This window comes from Petaurus breviceps, unplaced genomic scaffold, assembly GCF_028583685.1.
Source record: "Petaurus breviceps papuanus isolate PSGF00001 unplaced genomic scaffold, PetGlider_PUasm1.0 227, whole genome shotgun sequence".
NCBI lineage: Eukaryota > Metazoa > Chordata > Mammalia > Diprotodontia > Petauridae > Petaurus > Petaurus breviceps.
Window position 1 is genome coordinate 11,250,110 of NW_027185896.1, and position 26,079 is coordinate 11,276,188.

The 26,079-nt window shown below is 49.6% G+C and overlaps 1 protein-coding gene and 1 long non-coding RNA gene across 3 annotated transcripts; one reads left to right on the plus strand and one right to left on the minus strand.

The window, feature by feature from the left end:
• Positions 1-1,588: 1,588 nt before the first annotated feature.
• LOC138167099 (laminin subunit beta-2-like) lies at positions 1,589-23,013 on the plus strand. 2 transcript variants are annotated; one of them, XM_069095739.1, is made up of 33 exons: positions 1,589-1,949; positions 2,349-2,521; positions 2,838-2,970; positions 3,217-3,290; positions 3,712-3,900; positions 4,047-4,110; positions 4,595-4,797; positions 4,936-5,056; positions 5,707-5,895; positions 6,002-6,181; positions 6,658-6,770; positions 6,939-7,018; positions 7,440-7,572; positions 7,669-7,827; positions 8,304-8,431; positions 11,673-11,799; positions 11,988-12,180; positions 12,271-12,414; positions 12,923-13,154; positions 13,245-13,408; positions 13,843-14,067; positions 14,313-14,530; positions 14,821-14,917; positions 15,100-15,472; positions 15,639-15,823; positions 16,314-16,555; positions 19,013-19,216; positions 19,315-19,459; positions 19,544-19,751; positions 20,434-20,575; positions 21,524-21,700; positions 22,163-22,322; positions 22,676-23,013. In XM_069095739.1, the coding sequence occupies exons 1-33, from the start codon at positions 1,877-1,879 to the stop codon at positions 22,810-22,812; spliced, it is 5,385 nt and encodes a 1,794-aa protein (XP_068951840.1). In that variant the 5' UTR covers positions 1,589-1,876; the 3' UTR covers positions 22,813-23,013. The 2 variants fall into 2 exon arrangements, with proteins under 2 accessions (XP_068951840.1, XP_068951841.1); XM_069095740.1 differs by lacking the exon at positions 21,524-21,700.
• Positions 16,507-26,078, minus strand: LOC138167101 (uncharacterized). The gene is made up of 5 exons (XR_011169804.1): positions 25,986-26,078; positions 23,394-23,457; positions 18,554-18,738; positions 17,333-17,419; positions 16,507-16,628 (listed from the first exon to the last, which is right to left on the minus strand). It is a non-coding gene; the product is annotated as an uncharacterized lncRNA (long non-coding RNA).
• Between the last annotated feature and the right edge of the window lies 1 nt (position 26,079).

The window sequence follows — 26,079 nt, forward strand, 5'->3', positions numbered from 1 at the left end:
CCTGGGATGGAGAAGTGGAGGAGCTGAGCCACCTGGACGCCTGCCTCAACACTTCCCTCAGGCCTCTCCCGGCGATGGATCACCTGGGTTCCTCCAGAAAGCCCCATGTCTTCCTTGCCCCACTCACACTGAAGAGAGCAGGCTTCTTTTCCTTTGTGTACTCCTATCTATACCTCCCTCTCCTTCCCTTCTGCTTTAATACTGAGCCAGGGCCAGACATGGAACTTTGCAATTCAATTTGCCCAACATAATGAAGTTTCTATTGTGTGTAGTTCTGTTGGGCTTTGAGGGAAATACAGATGTTAGATAAGACAGCCTAAACCTGCCTGGAAGGAACCTCAGATGAGCCCCTTCATTTTAGAGGAGTCTTTTTGAATTTGTCCAAGATCACATGCCTGATAAGTAGCAAAATCAGAATTAAAATCCATCTCAGTGCACTTTTCCACTGCACCTAGGTGAATAACCACCATATGTCATAAGTGCACCAGAGAATTGCATGAGCTTTCTCATTTGGCCACCCAGACCTTTAATCTCGTTCCTTCTCTCCAGTCCATCAAGTATAAAATGCCCAAATAATCCACCTTACTGCATTACTCTTATGTCCTCTGCTTCAGAGTCACCTTCAGTGACTCCCTTTTACCCACAGAAAAGCATCTAATTCTACATTCATAGAACATCAAATCCAAGAAAGGGAATTGGAAGAGATAAGATCCAACCCCCACATTTTTCAGAAGATGGAACTGACGCCCTCAGTAAGCTGAAAGATTTGCTAAGGGGCCAAAGCTGGTCCGTGACATATCCAGGACTGGGCTCCAGGCTGCATCCGTTCTAAACAAGCAGAGTCTGCTGGTCCCCCATCTTATTCATTCTCTTCCTGGCTTTCCAGGCTCCTCATTTCACCTACCCCAGGAAGCCTCTTAGATTTCTCAGTCTCATCCTACCCTCTGTTTACCTAGTCAGATTATTACATCTGAAGTCTTCCCATTCCTTCCCCATCCTTGGGGGTTATTTTAGATCCCACTCCCAGGAAGCCCCTGAACTTCCTCTATCTCACTTCTCCAGCCAGATTGCCAGATCTGCCAGTGAGAACCAAATCTGCCACACACCCCAATCCTTGCAGGATCTGGTGGGAGGGTGTGCTTTGCTGACCCAGGCCTGTAGAAGTAAGCATAAATAAAGTGGGTGGACTCTGATTGGTCTCTGTGCTGTATCCCTTGAGTTCCATCAATATAAGAGAGGATTTTGTGTTAGGAGATATGTTAGAGAACATTTAGAGACCTATCTCACTTATTTTAAAGATTAAAAAAAAAACCATTAGGAGGTTTGCCCATAGTCAATAAATAGCAGGAATCAAACCAGTTCTCAGACTCCAAATCCAGAGCACTTTTCACTTTCCCACATTCCAGAATTGTGGAAAGGGGATCCATTAGATAGGTCTCCCCCTGCCCACCCACAGTTCCCTGTTAACCACCCATTCCCAGCTCGGGGAGCCAGGGTGAAACTTCCCTAGAGAGTGAAGGGAGAGAAGTCTGGTCGCCCCATCCCGGTTGGGCCCGGCCCTACTCCATGCCGGGCTTTTCTTCTAGCTGCTGCCCTTCCCAACTTTCTCCAAAGTCGGCCAGGAGGGATCCCAATCTAGCAAGTTGGGATCGGAGGCTTGGGGGACTTGGGAGCCTGGGCGCTGGGGTGGGACCTGGAGCCAGAGCCCCAACCCTCGGGCCCTTGGGTTTGAGGGCTGCCTCCAGGGGCCACAACACCTCCTTGGGGGGGGGGGGGCCAGGGCTGCAGCGTGTTTTGGAGGGGGGCATCTTGGGAGCTGCTGATCACGCCTGTAACTCACCCACTTTCCTCCCTGTCTTCTTACCCCGACACCAGAATGGGGCTGATCTTGGGGCATCAAGGGTGGGGCCCAAGAGGCCTGGAGCTGTGGCTGCTGCTGGTGCTAACCGGTAAGGGAGGGATGGGGGAAGGGAGTCTCGCTCCCCACCACTGGGACCCCAGGAATATTTCCGGGAGCCCTCCAGCCCTCCTGCAGGGTTTGCCTCTGGGGAGACCCAGGGGCCTTAGCCCAGACTCCTTGTTGTTGGGCGTCTGTCCGTCCCCTTGTCCCTCCATTGGTCTGTCGTGGCTTAGGGGTATGGAGTATCCTTAATCTGTAGAACCTGAGGTATCTTGACAGGTGACTTTGCTTTTGGGGTAGGGGATATCTGTTCCATTCCTGGGTCCTTGTGGGGAAACATGGGGAAGGGGAGAAGAGTGTCAGTCCCATCTCTGATAAAGTCTGAGCCTTGGCGGTGGGGAGTTTCCCTTTGACCCTCTCTCACTGCGCTCCCCCTCTCACTCCTTAGTGCTGGCCAAGGCTCTGGTCCAGAACCCTGACCTGCCTTCAGCTGGCTGTTCCAGGGGAAGCTGCTACCCAGCTACCGGAGACCTCCTGGTTGGCCGGGCAGACCAACTGACCGCCTCATCCACCTGCGGGCTCAGAGGTCCTGAGCCCTACTGCATAGTCAGTCACCTACAGGTGGGTCACTGCAGGGGGGACTGGGGAAGAGTGGATCAGAAACCTCTTTGGAAGAGAAGGGCACCCCAGCCTGGGTGAGCAAGGTTAGGAAGAGACACAGTGTTGAGACATATAGAGATGGTGTGGGATTTGGTATCAGAGGTACTGGGTTTGACTCTGTCTCTGCTACTTAGAATGTGTATGACTCTGGACAAGTCACTTCCTCCCCCTTCTCCCTGTTCTTTATAAAAAGAGGAGATCGGGTCCTCAAGTCCCATTTAGTTCTCATACTTTTTGATTCTATGACTGATCTTTAGGGGTGCGGGGGTTCTTCCAGGATGAGAAAAAATGTTTCCTGTGTGACTCGCGGCATCCATTCTCTGCCCGCCACCCTCAAAGCCACCGAATCCAGAATGTGGTCACCAGCTTTGCCCCGCAACGACGTTCAGCCTGGTGGCAATCAGAAAATGGTGAGACCACCTGGGCAGGTGTCACTGGGCAAGGTGGGAAGGAAGACCCTGAGGGGTGGGGAGTGTTTAAATGTCGCCTGCCCAAAGGTGGATGGTAGAGCTGGGAGCTGATGACCTGAGGGAGGAGACCTGAGCACTGGGGACTGACCAGCTTTAGAGGGGACAAAAGGGTGACCTGGTGGCTATGAGTCTTTGGGGAGGAGAGAGGGGTCTTCATGCCTGGCTGTTCCCAATGTTCCCCACCAGGAGTGTCTAGTGTCACTATCCAGTTGGACTTAGAGGCTGAATTCCATTTTACCCACCTTATTATGACCTTTAAGGTAATAGGGCCCCTGGGGTAGAAGGGATGGAAATTAGGGATTGAACTCCCTTGGGGCTAGGACCCCTGTGACCTTTCCCATCTCTGTAGCTCCTATGATAGCCAACCACACTGTGACCCTTTATGACCCTTCACTTCCCTTCTTCTTCCCATGGCCATCATGTAAAAAGCCTATGATCCCTGGGACTTATTGGCTGTATTATCTTGGGTAAACTAACAATGTTCTTTGTGCTTTAGTTTCCTCATCAATAAAATAAAAGGGTTGGACTAGAGATCCCTTCCAGATTACAATGTTATGATCCCAGTCTACAGCTGCTGTGACTTCCCTATGACCATGCATGACCACCTATTCACCAGTAACCTTATCTCTGAAGGCCCTCTGATCTGTCCTTATGACTCCCCCTTCCCCTTGACAACTCCAGACCTTCCGCCCAGCTGCAATGCTGGTTGAACGCTCCTCAGATTTTGGGAGGACCTGGCGTGTCTATCGCTACTTTTCCTATGACTGTGGCTCTGACTTCCCTGGCATCCCTCTGGCCCCACCTCATCGGGTGGACGATGTGGTCTGCGAATCTCGCTACTCAGAAATTGAACCATCCACTGAGGGGGAGGTGAGAGAGCCCACCAACTGACTCACTTTGAGGAGGGAGGTGGGGTGGGATTAGGGTGTCCCAAGGGTCCAAGGGAAGGAGCCTCAGGGTTGTTGGGACATGACTGGTTAGCCCTGGCCAACCCTCTAGATTCAGGATCTCTGTAGGTCATCTACCGTGTTCTGGACCCAGCCATCCCCATCACAGATCCCTATAGTTCCCGGATCCAGGGTGAGTGTGGCGATGGCCCCATGTTGAAGATCCCTTTATGACCCTCCTCCTTGTTTCCTATGGGCCCCAATCTGGTATCTGGCTGGTGGCTATTCAGGGCTGTAAGGGCTATTTTGGCTTCTTCCTGCGTCCCCCAGAGCAGGTGCTACAGCCTCAGTTTAGCTCTAAGCTGGGTGGGAGCAGCATTTCTGAACATGACAGCAGCAGCTGGAGGTCCTCCACCCCAGATGCCTCTGTCTCCAGGAAGTCTGCCCTTGATTGGAACAAAAGGAAACCCAGGCCACCATGGTCCTTTCCCTTCTCTCCCCATCCGATCCCCCAATCACCATGGACCTCAGAGGACCCCCCGCCCGGGTGTCAAGGAGCCCAGAACACTAGAGTGCCATTCTCTCTACACACCAGGGAGAGGGTTTTCACTCTGGGCTGGGCTGTGGGGAGCTTTGGACACTGTGTCCATCCCTCCATTGCTGCTCCCTTACCCCAGACCTACTGAAGATCACAAATCTTCGGGTGAATCTGACACGGCTGCACACTCTGGGGGACAACCTGCTGGACCCCCGTAGGGAGATCCGGGAAAAATATTATTATGCTCTCTATGAGCTGGTAGTCCGTGGGAACTGCTTCTGCTATGGTCACGCCTCCCAGTGTGCTCGGGCTCCTGGTGCTCCAGCCCATGCTGAGGGCATGGTGAGAATGGCTGTTAAGTAAACATGGGGGTGGAAGGACATGGGCATGGGAGTATTGGGGCACCAAAAGTTTCAGTGCTTAGGAGACAAGACCCTTTCAAAGCAGCCCGTGACCTCTTGTGCCCACCCCCACCTCCAGGTACACGGTGCCTGTGTTTGCAAACACAACACAAAGGGGCTGAACTGTGAAAACTGCCAGGATTTCTACCATGACCTGCCCTGGCGCCCAGCTGAGGATGGCCATCCCCATGCTTGTAAAAGTGAGTCTGCATCTTGGCAGCTTCCTGGCTGATGTGCTCCACCCCCAGCCTTTTGTAATTCTAGTACTTTTCCTCCCCACTTCCCCCACCACTACCACCACCTCTGGATGGAGGTGAAGACATTTTCCTGATGACTACTTATAGAGAAAAATGGGGGGATCAGAAAATCTCGATAGGGTGTTGAGGGACCAGCCAGGACTAGTTAAAAGAGCATGGAGGTTTTGTATTTCGTCTTCTCCGTGGGTAGGAGAGGGGTTAGGGATGGGAGAGAACCAGAAATTTAAAATAAAATAAAATTGAATAGGAGGAGAAAAAAAGATCATTGGATCTTGCAACTGAGGGTCAAGGGTGAGAGTGGTTCAAAGGACAGGAAACCAAACCAAGGAGTTTCCATGAATAAAAAGCAGTGTTACTTAGGATTCTATTTCCGTTCTGTGTGTAGCTCTCTTAGCGACAGAAACATGTTAGCTAAACTTGTCCACTCTTAAAATATGATTGCCTATTAAGGGAGGAAACGGGGCAGAGTCAGGGAAAAGCTTTGCCTGAGACACAGTGCCCTCTGGTATCCTCGGTGAGCATTGCCACTGAGTCCCAGGGGGAGGAAGTCCATAGGATGCTTTCCCTCCAAGTGTCTTCCCTCCTCCCCACAGAGTGTGAATGTCACCAGCACTCCCGGACCTGCCACTTTGACATGGCTGTGTTTTTGGCCTCTGGCAACACAAGCGGAGGCGTGTGTGATGATTGCCAGCACCACACGGCTGGGATGCACTGTGAAATCTGTCGGCCTTTCTACTATCGAGACCCTGCGAGAGATTTGCGGGACCCAGCTGTGTGCCGCTGTGAGCCTGGGGTGGCAAATGGAAAGCGGGGGGGGGGTGCAGTGGTGGAGGGAGGCTCATGGAAGAGGCTGGGGGTCTTGGGGTGACTCTCTTGATTGCCTGGCAGCCTGTGATTGTGACCCTACTGGGGCCCGGGATGGCGGCCTTTGTGACCCTCATGATGACCCTGCCCTGGGGCTTGTCTCTGGCCAGTGCCGTTGCAAAGAACATGTGGTGGGCCCCAGGTGTGAGCGCTGCAGAGATGGCTACTTTGGGCTCAGTGCCACTGACCCTCAGGGCTGCCAGAGTATGTGTTCCCCAACCCTGACGTCCCCCTGAGTCCTGTCACCCCATACCACCCAGTGATCTTTGTCACCGGGGTCATGCATGGCCTCCTAACCTCCTGAAGTTTTACCCCACCCCTTTTAAACTTTCATTGTCCCTATTCTGCCCCAGACTTCTGGTCCCATAGTACTGACCACTCCATTTGAGTCCAAATGATGGACCTCAGACCTCCTATTCTCTTGTCAGGACCTCTGACTTTTCTGCTGACCCTGACCTCTGCTCCCAGACCTGAATCACTTACTGATCCTGGACTTTTTCCCACCAAGTACTTTTGACTTCCTGATTTTCCCAGACGGCAGCCCCGTCCTCTGCCTCCTCCTCTCTCATAGCACTGTCTCACCTGCCCATCCTTGACCATATGTGTCCTTGATGTTGCCCATCTTGGGCCTAGAGATAACAATGGGATTGTTGTTGATGGGCATACTCTTGCCTCACTAGGGTGCCAGTGTGATCCTCGGGGTACCGTGCCAGGGGGTCCCCCATGTGACTCTAACAGCGGGGACTGTTTCTGCAAACGCCTGGTTACTGGAAGGCATTGTGATCGATGCTCGGTGAGGCCCTGAGATAGGGGTGGTACTCCCTGAAGGGAATCAGGGTTGTGCCTAGGGAAGTTTCCTAGAGGGAGCATGTAGGGGAGAGATACTGGTAGTGGAGGTACATGTCTCTATGGGGATTGGGAAGAGACCTGCCACCTCAGTGACTCTTTCCTCTGCCGTCAGACGGATCACTGGGGTCTGAGCCATGATTTACTTGGTTGTCGGCCGTGTGACTGTGATGTGGGAGGTGCTCTGGAACCCCGGTGAGTATTTTTCTAGGGGCATTAATGCTGGGGAATTAAGAGATATATTATGTGGGATCTGGAGTCAAATAGTTCCCATGGAGAATCAGTCCGTGAGGAGGACCTGAGTTGAAATCTAGCCTCAGACACTTACTAGCTATGTGATCCTGAGCAAATCACTTAACCGCAATTGCCTCCCTTTCTCCCCTCCTCCCCCCCCCCCAAAAAAAAAAAGAATCAGGAGAATCAGTCTGTGATTGGAAGAGTGTCAGTTGTGACTAGGTGTTGGGGAGGTCCACATGTGTTGTGAAGCATTGGTCTGTGACTTGGGCAGGGGTGAGGAGAATGTGGATAGGTCTCTTGATGTATCTGTGCAGGTTTGGGGTAAGGGCTGGTGTGGGGAGGATATCAGTCAGTCATTGGAAGTGGGGCAAATCCCCAGATGTGCTGAGGACTCGGGGCAGTGTCGATGTCGCCGACACATGTTTGGGAGACGCTGTGACCAAGTGCAGCCTGGATACTTCTTGCCATTCCTAGACCATCTCACCTTTGAAGCTGAGGCTGCCCGGGGACAGGTGGGAGCCAAGGGTGATGGTGGAGAAGGCTGGGGAACCTACTTGGTGTGGGGAGGTAGTTTTTCAGGCCCAATAAACAAATTACCTTCCTGGCAGGCCCTGGAAGTGGTGGAGAGAATAGCACACCCTGGGATGGCAATCTCCTGGACAGGTGTGGGCTTTGTGCGGCTACGGGAGGGTCAGACCCTCGAGTTTTTGGTGGATACAGTATCCCAAGCCATGGACTACGAGGTGCTACTGCGATATGAACCCCAGGTTTGGTGCCCTTTTCTTTGGTCTTTGATGCCAAGATCTTCTGACTCACCTCCTTGCTGACCTCTCAGCACCCTACAAAGACCTCTAAATTCCCCCATTTGTCAGTCCCCTTTCACCCACGTATACCTGAGGTAATCACATTCCCTAGGAGTTTACCTGGCCTTCCATATCCCAGCACTCCATTTCCCTCATTCTTAAGGGCAATCGAGTGCTAGGCTTCCTGTCAGGATACCTGGTTCCAAATCCCAGCCCTGACTTTAGTGACCGAGCCCCTTGGAACCTTGGTTTCCCTGTCTGTGAAGTGTAATGTTTGCATGACCTACCACCCTGGAATAGTTTTATGGAAAGTGATAAACCAAAAGTCCTTTTAGAAATAGGTGTAGTTCTTGTTCCTGCCCCCCACTCACAGCCAGGGTCTCCTCCCCCGGGGGGTAAAGGTGCCACAGCCCAAGCTCTAACTCCACCTTCCCACCCAGATCCCAGAACAGTGGGCAGAGGTGGCTTTGACTGTGCAGCGCCCAGGGCCTATATCTCCCAGCAGCCCCTGTGGCACCACTGTGCCTGAGGATGACCACTTTCGGGGGATGCTGCAACCTGGTGCCAGGTGAGGGAGTGGAGGGGGAGGCAGAACCTCCCTGATCTCCTCCTGTAAGGTGTAAGTGACCACCTGAGTCCCTCATGGGCTCAAGCACTTGTGTATGTGTGGGCATTCTCAGACAGGGCGCTACCTCTTCTGTCAGCTGGATTCCAGAATGGGGAAGTTCTAGGTTTGGATCATAGCCCTGATCTGTCTGTCTGTTGTATTGCTTTGGGAAGGGGGGAGAGAACAAGCATTCACATAGTGTCTACCATGTGCCTACAAATATTATCTCATTTGATCCTCACAGCAACCCTATGAGGTAGGTACTGTTATTATCCCAATTGAGGCAGAGAAGAGGTGGCTAGGTGGTGCAGTGAATAGAGCACCAGCCCTGGAATCAGGAGAACCTGAGTTCAAATCCGGCCTCAGATACTTAACACTTACTAGCTGCCTTCCCCCCCTGCAAAAAGCAAAATAAATAAATAAATAAAAAGAATGTTAGCTAATTGAGGCAGAGAGGTTAGGTGACTTGCCCAGAGTCACACAGCTAGTAAGTGACTGAAGCCAGTTTTTCCTGAATCCACACCTACCATTCTGTCCACTGCACCACCAGCTGCCTCAGTGTCTTTGGACAAGTCCTTTTTTCAATAGTCTCTGATCTTGTTTGCCTGTTTGTAAAATGAGGGAGTTGGATGTGATCTCTGAGGTCCCTCCCAGCTTTCAATCATAGGATAGGATTAATTCAGAAACAGAGAGGAAGAGCGCTGAATTTGGATACAGTGGACCCAGATTCAAACCCTCCTTATGCCACCCTCTTGGGATTGAGACCATTTGGGGTAGAAATCATTTTATCTCTCTGGGCCTCAATTTTCTCATCTTTAAAATACAGAGGTTAGATCTGATGACTTTGTGAGGCTGTTTTACAGATGAAGAGCAATGAGAATTGATAATCACTCACACATTTGTAGTTTTTTATGAGGTTTCTAAGTTCTCTGCATGTATTAAGCCTTTAGTAAATGCTTCCTTCATTCATCCTTTCACTTTCCTTATATCTTTTTTTTTTTTAAAGCAGTCGGGGTTAAGTAACTTGCTCAAGGTTACACGGCCAGTTATTTCTGGGTGTGGTGCTAAGTATCTGATCCCGGATTTGATCCCCAGGTCATCCCAACACTGGGGCTGGGATGTGCCACCTGGCCACCCCTTCCTTATATCTTTTGCAAGTATTAGTATCCCTATTTTACAGATGAGGAGACTGAGGCTCAGAAAGCTGAGTAACCACCTGGTTAGTAAATGTCAGAGCTAGGATTTAAACATTCAGGCTTCTAGATTCCAAGTCTAGACCTCTTTCTTTCACATGAGATGGGGAACAGGAAAGTACTTTGTGACTTATAAAGCCCCCTACATGTGCCTGGGATTATTGTCATGAATTCATTTCATTCACATTTTCCAAGCTCCTATTGTATGCTAAGCCCTATCTATGAAGGTTGTCTGGGAGAGGCAAAAATAATAAAAGACCCCATCCCTATCTTACAGGAGTGTGTAGGCTAGTACAGTGGTGTCCAACTCAAACAGAAATAGAAGCAATTAACAGTAACATACAGATCTCTGCAGGCCACATTTTGACTTAAAAAAAAAAACCACATATTTATATATTCCTTTTCTTATTAATACATCAGCACATCACAGTCAGACAGGAACTACATTTTAACCTGATTGGGGCCACACTCAAGGGAGCTGTGGGCTTTGTGTTTGAGGCACCTGGTCTAAGTAAGGGTGATGATGCCCAGACACAAAGAATTCTAATATCAGACAAGATGTGAGCAGGGCCAGACACAATGCTATGTAGTCTCTGAAGAGGGAGAGATCATTCCCAGCTTCATTCCCAGGAGGGTGTTTCCAGGGGGAGCTGGTATTGAGCTGGGCCTTGAAGAATGGGTAGGATTTTAGCAGGTGGGAGTGAGGACACATTCCAGGCAAAGGGAACAGTGTAAGCGGGAGCAGGAAAACACAGGGTGTGCTCAGGAAATGGTGACTAATGCTTTTTGGCTGGAGGGTAGGGTGCATGACAAGGAGTGGGATAGTTGATGCTCAGAGCTGGAAAGGACCCACAGGGTCATGGGGTCCAAGCTCCCACCCCCTCATTGGAATCCCCTCTAGAATAACTGTTTCCAGGGATGGGGAAATTCTGAGGCAGCGCTTCCCAACTTGGACCAGCTGTGAAGATAATGGATTTGACTTAAGTGGAACTGACATTTGGTCCCCTATAATTTCCACCCTTTGCTCCTCATTATGCCCTTTGAGGCCAAGCAGGAGTCTTAAAATGAAGTCATCTACATGATAACCATTCAGATGTCTGAGTGTTAGACTTGGGAGTTAGAAAAACCCAAATTCAAATTCTACCTTAGCCATGAGAGTCAAGGCCACTTAACCTCTGTGGCCTCACTTTTCACATCTGTAAAGTGGAGGGGGTTGGAGTCAATGAATTCTAATGTTCAGTGTTCAGAGGGATGCCTAGAGAGTGAAATACCCAATGTGGCCTGTGCCCAAAGATTGTGTCAGTACCCAAGAACTTCCTGGGGGTGGTTAGTGCCTAAGGATAGGGTTGACCGACTGAGCTCTCTTTGCCCACTACCCAGCTCTCCCTAAATCTATAATCCTTCATATAGCCATATGGCCTAATTTCCAGTGGTCTTCTCATCTCAGTTGCTCTCCTCTGAACATATACCTCCAGCTGGTCAGTGTTCTTTTTAATATGTGGTTGGGTCTGGCCCAAACTGGGTAAAGTATTACAGATGGGGTCCAATCAGAACTGGGGACAGTGAGCCAGATGTGATCTGTACCTCGCTAAATGTTGTCTAGCTAGAGGTGGATACAAGCTGGGACACAATACAATGTAACACATCTGGGGCATTTGGCCAGAAGTGGACAGAGTGTTCCAGACAGAACCAAAGGAAATGGAAGATTTCTGTTGTATCAGAATTTTTACTGGTCACTTGATCTCTTTACCTCCTTCCCACTCCCTTCATCTTGTCAGGCAGCTCAGAGGTTTTTCCCACCCCCCATGGGCACAATCTGTAGGAGAGACTGAGAGGTACTTGGGGAAGAGACAAAGAGAGAAGCACAGCCAAGAAAACTAGATAGTTTGGGTTGGAACAAGGCCAACCAGAGGCCTTGAAGGTCTTTTGTTCCCTGCCCTGCCAACATTCTAGAGGAGGTGGGGGAGGACCATAATGATGGGAACTGACCTTGTTCTTGTCTCATTCAGATATGTGGTATTGCCCTATCCTGTTTGTCTGGAGCCTGGGGTCTCCTACACTATTCGCCTGGAGTTGACCCGTGCTGGAGGAGATACTCGCCCTGGAGCTCCTACTCCCAGCCTGCTCCTTGACTCAGTGCGTTCCCAGAAGAAGGGGAAGGTGGTAATCTGGGTGCTTGCAGTGCTAAGGAGATCACTGATAGTCAGTGTCCAGCGAGATACCCAGTGTTTGGGGAGATAACCAGGGCCGTCAATATCTAAGGAGTGCCTGGGGGTGGGTGGTTCAGGCCTAAGGATAACCTGAGCTCTTTCTGCACCCTCCAGCTGGTGCTCTTGCCCCGATGGTCATCCATAGAGATGTTTAGTGCAGGTGATGCCAGTGCCCTGGAGCAACGGGCAACCTTTGAGCGTTACCGCTGCCACGAGGAGGGCCTGATGCCTGCCAAGGGCCCCCCGCCAGAGGCCTGTGCCCCTCTCCTCCGAAGTCTGGCTGCTTTGCTTTACAACGGGGCCCTAGGTGAGTCACTGCCCATGAGCGGGGGCAGGGGAAGAGGAGGGTGGTTGGGGCACTGCTATGATATGACCTCATTTCCTTGCTTCTCTTCAGCCTGCCAGTGTGACCCCCAGGGCTCCCTAAGCTCTGAGTGCCAGCCCCATGGTGGACAGTGTCCATGCAAGGCCAGCGTGGCTGGAAGACGCTGTGACCACTGTGCCCCAGGAACCTTTGGCTTTGGCCCTTCAGGCTGCAGGGGTACTTCCCTCCCCCACTTTCCCTTCTCTCACCTCTGTCATCTTTCCCAATGTCATGTTCCTTTTTACCACCCCCTCCCTAAATGAAGCCCCAAAGAGGTCCTGCCTGGTTCTGAAACTTCCTGGCTAGGTGTCTGGGTATGAATGACTGCCCCTCATCTATAAGATAGGTCTAATAGTACTTGCCACTACCGACTTCATGGGACTGTAATGAGTAAAGGCATCATCACTGCTAGGTACCCAGGGAGTGCCACAGTGCACAGAGCTCTGACCCTAGAATCAAGAAGAACCGAGTTCAAATCCAGCCACAGACACTGACTCGTTCTGGGCAAGTTTCCTCATTTGTTAAATGGGGATAATAATAGCACCAACCTCCCCCAGGGCTGTAAGAAGCAGATGAGATCAGATTTGCCAGGTACCATAGAAGTGCTAGCTATACACTACATACTGCAGGGTCCCTCCCATGCTTGCTCCTCAAGCTGCCCCAGCTTCCCTATCTGTCTCCTCAGCCTGCCAGTGTAGCCCTGAAGGCAGCCTCAGCAGTCTGTGTCACGAGGCCAGTGGGCAGTGCCCCTGCCGGCCTGGAGCTTTCGGGCTACGCTGTGATCGATGCCAGCATGGACAATGGGGCTTCCCCAGCTGCCGCCCCTGTCACTGTAATGGGCGTGCAGATGAATGTGATCCACGGACTGGGTCCTGCCAGGGCTGCCGGGACCACACAGCAGGGGATCACTGTGAAAGGTTTGAACAAGGGCAGGTAACTAAGGGTGGGAAGGCAGAAAGAAAAGGGTCCTAAAAACAAACTTTTTCCTCACCTTCTTTTGTCTCTAGGTGTATGGCTGGTTTCTATGGGAACCCAGTGCTGGCATCTGGTGGCCACTGCCGGCCTTGCCCTTGTCCTGAGGGCCCAGGGGGGCAGAGACACTTTGCTACCTCCTGCCATCAGGACAGGCACTCCCAGCAAGTGATTTGTCACTGCCAGCCTGGTTACACTGGTGAGTAGTGAGGAGGGGAAGCTTACTGGAGGAGGGGAGGCCTCAGGTGAGTTGTTGGAGAACGGAAAGAGATCACAACCTGCAGTCAGAAGATCTAGCTTCTGATTCTGCAGCTCCAAGGTGTGATCTTGGACAATCAGGCAATCAGCAAACATTTCATAAGCCTTGGGCCAGCTCTGGCCAGGTGCTGGGGACACTGATGCCCAGATTGAGTCAAGTACTCAGGCTTTGGTAGAATGAGGGAGTTGCATTAGAGGCTCTCTGTGCCCAGTATTCAGGTCTTACAGTTTATGTTCTAAAGTCCCTTTTAGCACCAACATTCATTTTCCAGTTTTATCTTTCTAGCCCCAAGAGTTGATTAGGGGACCCATGGTAGGCCTGGAGCCTCTCTGTGAATTCTCTGCAGTTTGGTCCTCACCCCTGTTGTCTGGCAGGCCCACGCTGTGAGGAGTGTGCCCCTGGACATTTTGGGGACCCACTGAGGCCAGGTGGCCAGTGCCGGCCATGTGAATGCAGCAACAACATTGATCCCATGGACCCTGAGGCTTGTGACCGTCGAACTGGACAGTGTTTGCACTGTCTACATAACTCTGAGGGGCCTCGCTGTGCCCACTGCCGCTCTGGATACTATGGGCAGGCTGCCCACCAGAGCTGCCGGAGTGAGTGTGGGCCCTGGAGGCATGGAGCCAGAATGGGGGTGGGGGCGGCTAGAATAGAGCTTGGGGAAGGACATCCCTGCCCTTGGTCTAAGGGGGGGAGACTCGATGCCTACTTTCTGGGAGTATCTGGTCTGAAGTGGGGAAACAGTCCCTGCCCTCAAGGAACTCCTATGCTGAGAGGGAAGATACAGCCCCTGCCATCAAGAGTACCTGCTCTGGTCATGACCTGGGCTCCTGGTTGGCAGGGTGCACCTGTAACTTTCTGGGCACAGAGCGCAGTCAGTGCCCCTCTCAAGACAAATGCCATTGTGACCCTGGAAGTGGGCAGTGCCCATGTCTGCCCAACATTCAGGGACAGAGCTGTGACCGTTGTGCCCCCAATTTCTGGAACCTGGCCAGCGGGCGAGGTTGCCAGCCCTGCTCCTGCCACCCTAGTCATGCTACCAGCCCCTCCTGCAATGAGGTTGGTGCTCCCCTGGCACTAACAACCTAGGCCTTCTTCCCCTTGTCTTAACCTCAGGCACCCTTCCCTTGACTTACCCCTTCAGCCTCAAGGGTTCACTGGGGTGGGAAACCACTTCTTTTTCTCTGGGGAGCACTGTGGATTTTTGTGAAGGAGGCCACAGACCTGGGGGGCAGGGGTATAGGGAGGTAGGTCATGGTACTTCCTGAAGAGCTTCCTGGTGTGGAGGAGCTGTGCTTCTTAGGCTCTCTGAAGGGTCCAGAGCCACAACAAATGACATCTCCCCACAGTTCACAGGGCAGTGTCATTGCCGAGCAGGTTTTGGAGGCCGCACGTGCACTGAGTGCCAGGAGAATCACTGGGGAGATCCTGGTTTGCAGTGTCGGGGTGAGCAGATGACAGTTAGGGGAAAGCAAAGTAATGAGAGGGATGAATAAGTATCATGAATTGGGGGAGGTCAGAAGCACAGAGTATACCCCAATATAGCACATGCAGGACAAGGGTTAAATGAAAATGCCCACAAAGGGGGCTGACCTTCCTGACCTTGCCTCTTCTCACTCCTCCCTCAGCCTGTGACTGTGACCCAAGAGGCATTGAGACCCCTCAGTGCCACCATGCCACAGGACACTGTGTCTGCCGGCCAGGTGTGGCAGGCGTGCGCTGTGACCAGTGTGCCCGAGGCTTTTCTGGTGTTTTCCCTGCATGCCAGCCCTGCCATGCCTGCTTTGGGGACTGGGACCGGATTGTGCAAGGCCTGGCCTCTCGAACTCGGGCACTCGAACAACGAGCTCGGGAATTGCACCAGCTAGGGGCTCTGGGGGCCTTCGAGAAGAACTTCCGCCTCCTAGGAGAGAAGCTGGGTACTGTGCAGGGCATTGTGAATGCCCGCAATGCCACAGCTGCTGCCACATTGCAGCTTATGGCCACTACAGAGGATCTGAGGTGCGGGTACTTGAATGGGGGGGACTTATTCCATCTCTCCATTTCTGGCTCTATTCTTAGAGCCCTTGGTCTGAAAGGGAGAACATGGCACCCGCCCTTGGGGACTGGCCCTTTCCCAGGGATAGAAGAGAACAGGGTCGTGTGTTTTCCTCCCTCTCTGCCACAGGCACGATATTGAGGAAGCTACAGGACAGTTGACCAAGCTGGAGGGAGAGCTGACAGATGCCCAGGATGAGAATTTCAATGCTAACCATGCCCTGAGCGGACTGGAGCGGGACGGCAGAGCTCTTAACCTCACGCTGAGGCAGCTGGGACAGCATCTGGACGTGCTGAAACACTCCAACTTCCTGGGTCAGTACAGGGAGAGCAGGGAGAGAGGATGGATAAGGTCATTGAGCTGTGGCTGAAGGGACCTCCAAGGCTTTCATTGAGTAGATGAGGAAATTGAGGCCCACAAGTTAAGTGACTTGCCCAAAGTCACCCAGGCTTTTAGTGGCAGAGATAAGATGTGAATCCAGGTAAGTCCTCTGACCTGAGAACCAGCCTTTTCTGTACTGTATCACAACATGAAGGACACACCTAGATTGGAATTCTCTCTTACTTCCCCCCCCTCCCCCACCCAGTGACCCAGGGCACATCCCTTTGGCCTGCTTCTTCATCCATAAAGTGAAGGGGTCAGACTAGATGAACTTTAAGGTACCTTCAGGGTCTACCTTCTATGATTCTGTGGTCCTGGGGGGCCAGAAAATGGGAGGACAGGAATGAGTGGATTTGGCTTGGGTGCCAGAGAATGGGGATCTCTGAGTATATCATTGCCTCTGGCTTTTTGCCTTGCTCTCAGGGGCCTATGACAGTATTCGTCAGTCTCATGCCGAGTCATTTGAGGCAGAACATCGTGCAAACCACTCGGCCCTGGCTGTACCTGGCCCTGTGAGCGACTCAGCAGGAACACGGCACCGAGCAGAGGGCTTGATGGGCAGCCAGAGAGACATCTTTGACCGGAGGAATGTGGCCAACCGGAGGGCTCTAGGTGAACTTGCGGCTAGGGCCAACAGCCTCAGTCTGACGGGCATCAATGAGCTGGTGAGCTGGGCACAGAACAAATATGGGTTGTAGAGCTGGGTCTGGAGCCAGCTGGAGGCACAGTGGAGGTTTGCTGTAGAGCACGAATTAGAGGACATAAAGGAGAGGCCAGATTTGTTAAGACATCCCTGTGAAGGTACAGGTAGGAGGAGGGGTCACTTTAGAACATCTGGCAGCACTCCTAGTTCTAAGACTGATTCGCTTCAGGGTTAACCCGGGAGATAAGCCAACCTCCCCCAAAATGTCTGTCTGGAGAGTCCCAACAACTCCCAGGCATCTGATGTGGAGAGAAGAGAGCTGTCTTTCTTTCATGGGCATTCCCAGGTGGCATGAAGCAAGGTTAAGTAGGTTCATGGATCCTGACTGTCCTTTTATAAGCATGAAGAGGGTTTCCCTGGCAACTTTCCTGTTCCTTTAAAAAAAAAAAGGTTCCCCAGTCCTACTTTAGAAAGGTCTGCCCTTAACTTTTAACATAGATTACTTCTTTTTTATTTGAGTAAATTTTTATCACTATCTTTTAAAACCAATTTGACCTTCTATCCCTTAGATCCATCCCCAGAGTGACATTGCTTGTAACAAATAATCTTTTGAAGGAAAAAATAAAAAGAGGAGAAAAAAAAAGCATTGAAATGAATACATTGAAAAAATCCAACAATGTAGGCAACATTCCACACATTGCACTTCCCCAACTTCTATAAAAGAGTGGTAACAGATAAGCCTTTTCTTTTTTTTTTTTTTGAGGGGAAAAGGCAGGGCAATGGAGGTTAAGTGACTTACCCAAGGTCACATGGCTGGTGCTCTATTCATGGTGCCACTTAGCTGTCCCCAGATAAGCTTTCTCAAGGGATTATGCTTTTTTCTTTTCTGAATGTTTTAAAAATAGGCATAATAATAGATACTAACATTTTTAAATTTCTAAATTTATTTTATTAAATATTAGTTAAATTAAATATTTATTAAATATTAATTTTTATTATTTAAATTAATTTTTATTAGTGTCTATTGCACTGTTTTTCAAAACTGAACAATTGAGGGGGAAAAAAGAAAGAAAAAAAGGCTCATAATAAATATGCCTTGTCTAGCCAAATCAATTCCAGCATTGGCCATATCCAAAAATGCATGTTTCTTTCTGTATTTTAAGGCTATTGTTTCACTAACAGAAGTTATTCACATTTCTATAGGCTTATAAAATAATAATAATAATGATAGCATTTATATAACACTTTGAAAAATTGTTGTTAAGTCGTTTTTCAGTCATACCTGACTTTCTGTGACCCTATTTGGGATTTTCTTGGCAAAGATACTGGAGTGGTTTGCCATTTCTGTCTCCAGCTCATTTTGCAGGTGAGGAAAGTGAGACAAACAGGTTCACACAGCTAGGCAGATTTGAACTCAGAAAGATGAGTCTTCCTGATTGCAGGCCAGGCGCTCTATACTATACCTGGCTGCCCATATGACACTTTGTTTGCAGCATGCATTACAAATTTTATCTCATTTGATCCACTTTGGGAAATAGGTGCTATTATTATCCCCATTTTACAGATGAGGAAATTGAGGCAGGCAGAGGTTCAGTGACTTGCCCAAAATTGCGTAACTATTAAGTGTCTCAGGCCAAATTTGAACTCAGGTCTTCCTGTCTCCAGGCCTTGAGCTCTATACTCTGCCCCACTTAGCTGCCAAATGTTAAAAATAAAGTAACTGAGGTTCAGTAAGGCTAAGGTATTTGACTGAAGTGACACAGTTAGTAGGTGTTAGAACTAGGATTTGAACTCTTAAGTCCTGTCCTCTTTCCATTAGGATATGCAGTGATTTTCTCAGAAGGGGCCTTTACAGTAGGATTGGATTTTGGTCAGGATTAATCAATCAGTCAAACACTATATGCCAGACACTTTGTTAAACCCTGGTGATACATCCCCACCCTCAAAAAGCTTCTGTTCTGATGCGGAAGGCAACATATAAATCAGAACATATGGGATGAACACAGTAAATGTCAGGTACCTTAGAGATGGTGGCCAAGCAGCTCGGGGAAGTAGGCAAGGTCTTCTGAAGGAGGTGGCACCTGAGCTGAGTCTTTTATAAAAGCCAGGGATTCTGGGAGTCAGAGGTTGGGACAGCATTGTAGGAATGGCAACCACCGAGATATCTGTGGGAGGGGCAGCAAGTCATCCAGAATGGCAGGATGTCTGCAGAGAGGGGGATAGAATGTGAGAAGATGGGAAAGGGGGAAAGGGACCAGGTTGTAAAGAGCTTTAAATACCAAATAAAGAATTTTATATTTGGTCCTGGAGGTGACAGGGAGGCACTGAAGGGATGACTTGATTAGATTTTTGAGTCGCTGTTTCCATAATGGTAATCTTAGGCTGACCTACTGTTAGTGGCATTCACTTTCCACCACTGGGCTTGCCTAATGAAGGTAGGACACACACGTGCCCTACCTAACTGCCTGTATTGTGCCAGGTATGTGGGGCCCCTGGGGATGCTCCCTGTGCCACAAGCCCCTGTGGTGGGGCTGGCTGCAAGGATGAGGATGGACAGCGTCGCTGTGGGGGCCTGAACTGCCAGGGAGCAGCAGCCATGGCAGATAACGCGCTGGGCCGGGCCCGTCACACACAAGAGGAGCTGCGGCGTACCCTGGGAGATGCGGATGGGCTTGTGGGCAAGGTAGGCATCACATCCAAAAGGCTGCTAAATTGTGAGGAGAAGATGGGGTGAGCATGGAAAGGGGCATGGGCAGAACCAAGCTTGTCCCTTGCCTCTAGGTGGCAGAGGCAAGGCTACAAGCAGGTGTGGCCCGGCAGCGGGCCCAGGCAGCCCTGGAAAAGGCCAACGAGACCCGGGACCGAGTGGAAAGGGCAAACCAGGAACTGCGTGAGCTGATTCAAAATGTCAAGGACTTCTTGAGCCGTAAGCCTGGGTACCAGTTGGCCAAGGCAGGGAGAGGGCCCTGAGCATGTGTCTATGTGTCTCAGCTTGTTCCTGTTTCTGCAGAAGAGGGAGCTGACCCTGGCAGCATTGAGGCAGTAGCCACCCACGTACTAGAGCTGTCTATCCCAGCATCACCTGCTCAGATCCACCATCTGGCAGGTGAGATTGCCGAGAGAGTACGGAGCCTTGGGGATGTGGACACCATCCTGCAGCGCACGGCAGGGGATGTGCGCCAGGCTGAGCAGCTTCTGCAGGATGCCCAGCGGGCCCGGTGAGCTCAGATACCTGCCAAGGGCCTGGTCTGTTCCAATCCCTGACCTCTGACTCTAACCCCTCAACACCCAAATGGCTCAGTTCAGCCCCAGTGCAAACTTCTGATACATAATAATGATACCTATAGAGCATGGCCAACACAAAAGAGCAATGCTCAGAAATCCCAGTCAGTCCTCTTCCTTCAACCCTGACACATCTGGAACAGTTGTTCCTGACCATGACACAACCATGACCCCTAGCAGGCATGTCAACCCCAAACATGACCCCTAATCATAAAGCAGAATCATTATGTCCAGAAGACATAGTCAGCCCCATCTCTAACACACAATCATGATATCCTGAGGACCCTTGGCCTTTAGACTTTTGACTCTAATACATAATCATAGTCCCCAGAATAGAAAAAGTACTGTATTTGGAATCAAAAGACTAGAGTTTGAAGACTGGCTTTTTTATTGAGTAGCTATGTAACATTGGACAAATAATTTCACTTCTTGGGACCTCAGTTTATGCTTGCTAATGTCCTTTCCAGATCCAAATCCTGTGACCCTATAAGGGCACTTTCAGCTCCAACCTCTGACCCCCAACATACAATCATGACATCCAGAAGGCACACTCACCCCTTCATGATGCTCTAAGGTCAGCCCTCTCTGATGTCTTAACTCCCCAACTCCTCTGTGCAGGACCCGGGCCCAGGGTGAGAAGCAGAAGGCAGAGATGGTGCAGGATGCCCTTGAGGAAGCAAGACGGGCACAGGGTGCAGCCAGAGGCGCTATCCGTGGGGCAGCCGCTGACACCGAGGGCACTGAGCAGACATTAGGCAGGGTGAGCCCCCGTCGGGCCTATTGTCAGGGTGCTCAGGCCATAAGAACATGGAATTAGGGCAGGAGGAGTTCTTAGAGATCATCTAGTCTGATTCCCTTATTTTATAGTTAAGGAAACTGAGGCCTGGGAATGTTAAGTGACATGCCGAAGTCAGAGAGGTGGTAACCCAGGCCACTCAGGCTATAAACATAGGTCTTCTGCCTCTAAGTCCAGCTTTTTACCACCAAATCATGCTGCCTCCACCACTACTCCCCTGACTCCAGGGAAAGGCTGATGCAAAGATAAAAGAGAAACAGTCCTTACTTTACAGGGAAGAAAACACGTATATGTAAGTACATGCAGAAGCTATACAGCATAAACACAAGATATTCTGGGGGTAAGAGGGCACTGGTACCTGGAGGGATCTGGTTATAGAGAAAGTGATACTTGGGCTTTTGTAGATTACTAGGGCTTCAAAGAGGAGGAGGGAGAGCATTCCAGGAATGGGAAACTCAATGCAAAGGCCCAGAGATGGGAGACTAAGGGTCCTGTGTGAGGAATAGCAGGAAGGCCATTTTATTTTGGCTATGTGGGAAGTAATATGTAACAAGGTTGGAAAAGTAGGTTGGGGCCAGGTTGTAAGTAGCTTTAAATGCCCAAAAAAGGAGTTTATATTTGATCCCAGAGGAGACAGAAAGCTATTGGAGTTGATTGTCTTAGGGATGGAGAGGTGTGGACAGATGCATGTCTTAAGAAAATCACCTTAGAAGTTGAATGGAGCACTGAGAACAGACACTTGTGGTAGGAAGACTAAAGGTAGGCTACTTGGGTCTGTGAGCTCAGAACCTGGGGAGGGGGTATATGTGAGCCTAGGAACCCTCTGGTTCTGTAGGCCTGATGGGACAGAGTTCTACTGCCTGTCAGCAGCAGGAAGGCAGTTTGTCCTGAGGCTTGGAAGTTCATCTGCAGGTTCGGGAGAAGACAGCTGAGGCAGAACAGGACTTGAGTGTGGCGGCAGAGCGGACCCAGCGGCTGGATGCTCAGCTGGATGCTTTAAAGTTGAAGAGGGCTGGGAACAGCCTTGAAGCCACACGAGCTGAAGAGACAGCTAATAGTGCCCAGGGTCGGGCCCAGGAGGCTGAGAAGGTACAGGGGACAGGTGGGCTGTAAGACATTGCTATGGTTACCTGGATGCAGAGACTTGCCCTGGGGAACATGAGGATGGAGCTGACAGGAAGGGATGACTGGAGGCACATGAGGTCAGCAGTCTCTTTTTTTTCCCCCACTTAATAGTATTTTTTTTTCCAATTACACATAAAGAGTTCTCAGCATTCACTTTTATAAGATTTTGAGTTCCAAATTTTTTCTCCTTCCCTCTCCTCCCCACTTCCCAAGACAGTGTGCAATCTGAGATAGGCTATACTTGTACAATCATATTAAACATATTTATACATTGGTCATGTTATGAAAGAAGAATCAGAATAAAAGAAAAACACTATGAGGAAGAAAAAAAAGAGAAAATAGTATGCTTTGATAGCAGTTTCTTGGAGTGGGGTTGTAGGATGTGTCTCTGATAGCATGGTATTCTCACTCCCCCTTCCTGGGCAGTTGCTGAAGGGCCAGCTGGGTGACCGATACCAGACAGTGAGGGATCTTGCTGATCGGAAGGCCCAGGGTGTCCTTCAGGCTAAGGAGAGGGCTGAGCGGCTTCGGGACGAAGCCCGGGGGCTGCTACAGGATGCTCAAGACAAACTTCGGAGGTTGCATGGTGAGGCCAGAGGGAAGGTGGGCTGGGGGGTGGAGTAGGTAAGATGTAGCCCCAATTTTCAGAGAGCCCCCCTTGAGGAACAGGGAGATACAGACAGCACAAACAATCTGCTTGGACAAAGCTGTATATGCAAGAGTAGAGAAGACTTCAGAAAGACTTGGGGTGACCAGAGATAAGTAGAATCAGTCCTGGAAAGTCTGCTAATGGGTGTGTCCTGCTGTTGTTTTATGGGATGGGTAACCTTCTGAGCAAGGGGGGGGGCTGACAATAGTGGAGTGAGCAATAAGAGGCCGGTGAGTTATGGGAAAGGCCTGTGTCAGGAACAAGGAGTTTAAATGTGTGCTTGTCTGCAGAGCTGGAGGGGACATATGAAGTGAATGAGCGGGCCCTGGAGGGCAAAGCAGCTCAGCTGGATGGCCTGGAAGCCAAGATGAAGGGTGTCCTTCAGTCCATCAACCAGCAGATTCAGATCTACAACACCTGTCAGTGACTCCTCCCTTCCCTTCTCCTGGCCTGCCCCAGCAGGAGCTCATGGGTGGATGGTCACACCTCCATGGCATCAACCTCTCCTGACTGGGGTTGGGCTCAAGGAGCTGGACAATTAGGGTTTGGGCAGTGGGGTGGGGAGTGCTGTGCCTCTGTCTCTCAAACTCTTTTGGACCATTGGATAAATCTGAATTTGTGAAGCTGATCTGTGCCTGTTTGATTTCAGGAATGTGGGGAGCCCACACTGTGGGTTGGGGCCCATTCAACTTCTATTTCTTTGTTTTTAACTCAAGTTTCATCGATGACTTTTGTTTCTATATCATAGTCAGTTCCGAATGTGTTCATTCCCCAACTCCCCAGTGGGCTTTCTATCTAAAGGCAAACAACTGAGTGTAAAATGCATTCAAGCTGGATAAGCCATGTTCAGTGGCCATGGTTCTCCCCACTCCAGGGAAAGGAGGGAGGGCCTATTATTTCTCCCTCCCTTCTTCCAGGCCAAGATGACAATCATTGCAATCACACAGGGCTTGGCTTCATTTGGGGTAACCTTTTGGTGGTTTATACTGTTTTCCTGGTTCCACTTACTTTACTCTGCTTCAGTCCATTTGGGTTTCTCTTTATTTCTCACTCAGCAAGCTTCTTTCCCCACCTAAAATTCAGTCACATTCCCAAGTTACAATTTGTTTTTGTTGTTGTTATTGAGTCTTTTTTCAGTCATGTGACCCCATTTTTGGAGTTTTCTTGGCATAGATACTGGAGTGGTTTGCCATTTCCTTCTCCAGCTCATTTTACAGATGAGGAAACTGAGGCAAACAGGGTTAAGTGATTTGCCCAAGGTCACACAGCTAGCAAGTGTCTGAAAACAGATTTGAACTCAGGAAGATGAGTCTTCCTGACTCTAGGGCCAGTGCTCTAACCATTGTACCACTTAACTGCCTCATAATTTGTTAAGCTTTCTCCTAGTTTTGGGCACCCCACTTAGTTCTACTTCTTTGCTACCCCAGAAAGAGTTGCTGTCAACATTTTGTTTACATAGGAGACCTTTCTTTGTGTTTAACATCCTCTTATGATAAGGGGGGGAGGGGAATCTCTGGAGCAATCATCAGTCCTTAAGCATGAATGAAGTACCATGGATAGGCCAGGCTGAGTGGGAGGTTAGGCACAATTGAGCTTAGACTTGTCTCTGATACTTCTTTAAAAAAATTAGTATTTTTTTCCAATTACATGGAAAAACAATTTTTAACATTCTTATAAAAATTTTTTTGAGTTCCAAATTCTCTCCCTCTCTGCCTCCCCACTCCTTGATACAGTAACCAATTTGATATAGGTTATACATATTCAAGCATATAAAACTTACTTCCATATTAGTCATGTTGTGAAAGAAAACACAGACTGAAAACACAAACCCACAACAAAAGTGAAATACAGTATGCCTCAATCTGCATTCAGTTTCCATCAGTTCTGAAAATGGATAGCATTTTTCATCATGAGTCCTTTGGAATCATCTTGGATCACCGAGTTGCTGAAAATGGCTGACATTCACAGTTGATCATTGTATACAATATTACTGTTACTGTGTACAATGTTATCCTCACTTCACTTTTCATCAGTTTATACAAGTCTTTCCAGGCTAACCACCAAGCTCATTTCTTATAGCACAATAGTATTCCATTACAATCATATACCACAACTGGTTCAGTCATTCCCCAATTAATGGGCATCCCCTAAACTTCCAATTCTTTGCCACCACAAAACAAGCTGCTATATTTTTGTACAAATAAATCCTTTTCCTTTTCATCTCTTTGGAATATAAACATAGTAGTTATATTATATTGCTGGGTCAAAGGGTATGCATAGATTCATAACTCTTTGGGCATAATTCCAAATTACTCTCCAGAATTGTAGGATTGACAACCCCACCAACAGAACATTAGTGTTCCAATTTTCTCCAACATTTATCATTTTCCTTTCCTATCATATTAGCTAACCTGATAGGTGTGAGGTGGTATCTCAACGCTGTTTTAATTTGCATTTAGAGCATTTTTAATATAACCATAGTTTTGATATGTTTTGTCTGAAAATTGTCTATTCATATCTTTTGACCACTTATCAATAGAGAAATGACTTTTATTCTTAAAAATTTGACTCCCCCAACCTTTCTGTTTTCCTTCTTTTTTGGCTTTTTTTGGAGAGCAGATGGGTTTAAGTAATTTGCCCAAGGTCACATGGCTAGTTTTTGTGTTGTGTCTGAGACCAAATTTGAACTCAGATCCTCTTGACTCCAGGGCTGGTGGTCTATTCAGTGTGCCACCTAGCTGCCTTTTCCGTTTTCCTTTTAATCGTGGCTTCATTGGTTTTGTTCGTGCAAACCCTTAATTTAATATGATAAAAACAATCCATTTTAGGGGCAGCTAGGTGGTGCAGTGAATAGAGCACAGGCCCTGGAGTCAGGAGGACCTGAGTTCAAATTTGACCTCAGACACTTGACATTTACTAGTTATGTGATCCTGGGCAAATCACTTAATCCCAATTGCCCTGCCTCCTCCCCCTGCCCCAAATAATAATAATCCATTTTATATTCTGTAATGCTATCTCATTTGGTCATACATTCTTTCCTTCTCTATAGATCTAACAGGTAAACTACTTCCTGCTCTCCTAATTTGGTTATGGTATCACATTATGTCTAAACCACATACCCATCTTGTCCTTATCTTGGTATATGATGTTAGAGATCAGTCTATACATAGTTTCTTGGATCTCTGAGTTTATCAAACACTAGATTACTAAGGTATTTCTACTTAGTATTCTCACACTCTTGTAAATCGTCTCAGAATGTTTAGGGCAACCCGCAGCTCCACCCACAACGTATGTGTTCGCCTGCCTATTTGCAGGTCCTCCAAAAATGCTTGTTCCCACCCACAGCGAGCCAGAGCCTTGACACATGCCCTTTCCAAGACAGTGCCCCACTCTTGTCCCTCCAAGCCGAGGATAAGAAGCCGCTACAAACGGGTTACGGAGACGCGGCCCAACCGCCCAGAGAAGCGCGAAGCTCGCTGGCCTCTGCTCCGCCTTCAGGGCCCGACAGCCACGTGACCGGCAGGCCTACTGGGGAAACGCCCCGTACCCCGGTGGGTCACGTGGCTTCGCCCTCCCCTAAGCCCCTAGCCCCCTCCGCACCTCTCCCGGAAGTGCGTCACCGGCTCGCTCTCTCCTCCCTCCGCCGCCGCCGCCGCCGCAACTTCGAGTCGAAACAAAACAAGCGGCGGCCGCG

Coding starts and splice junctions, on each gene's coding strand:
- LOC138167099 (XM_069095739.1), top strand. CDS start 1,877: ATGGGGCTGATCTTGGGGCATCAAGGGTGGGGCCCAAGAGGCCTGGAG. Junction 2,971..3,216: donor CTGGTGGCAATCAGAAAATG/GTGAGACCACCT, acceptor GTTCCCCACCAG/GAGTGTCTAGTGTCACTATC. Junction 19,460..19,543: donor TGTCAAGGACTTCTTGAGCC/GTAAGCCTGGGT, acceptor CTGTTTCTGCAG/AAGAGGGAGCTGACCCTGGC.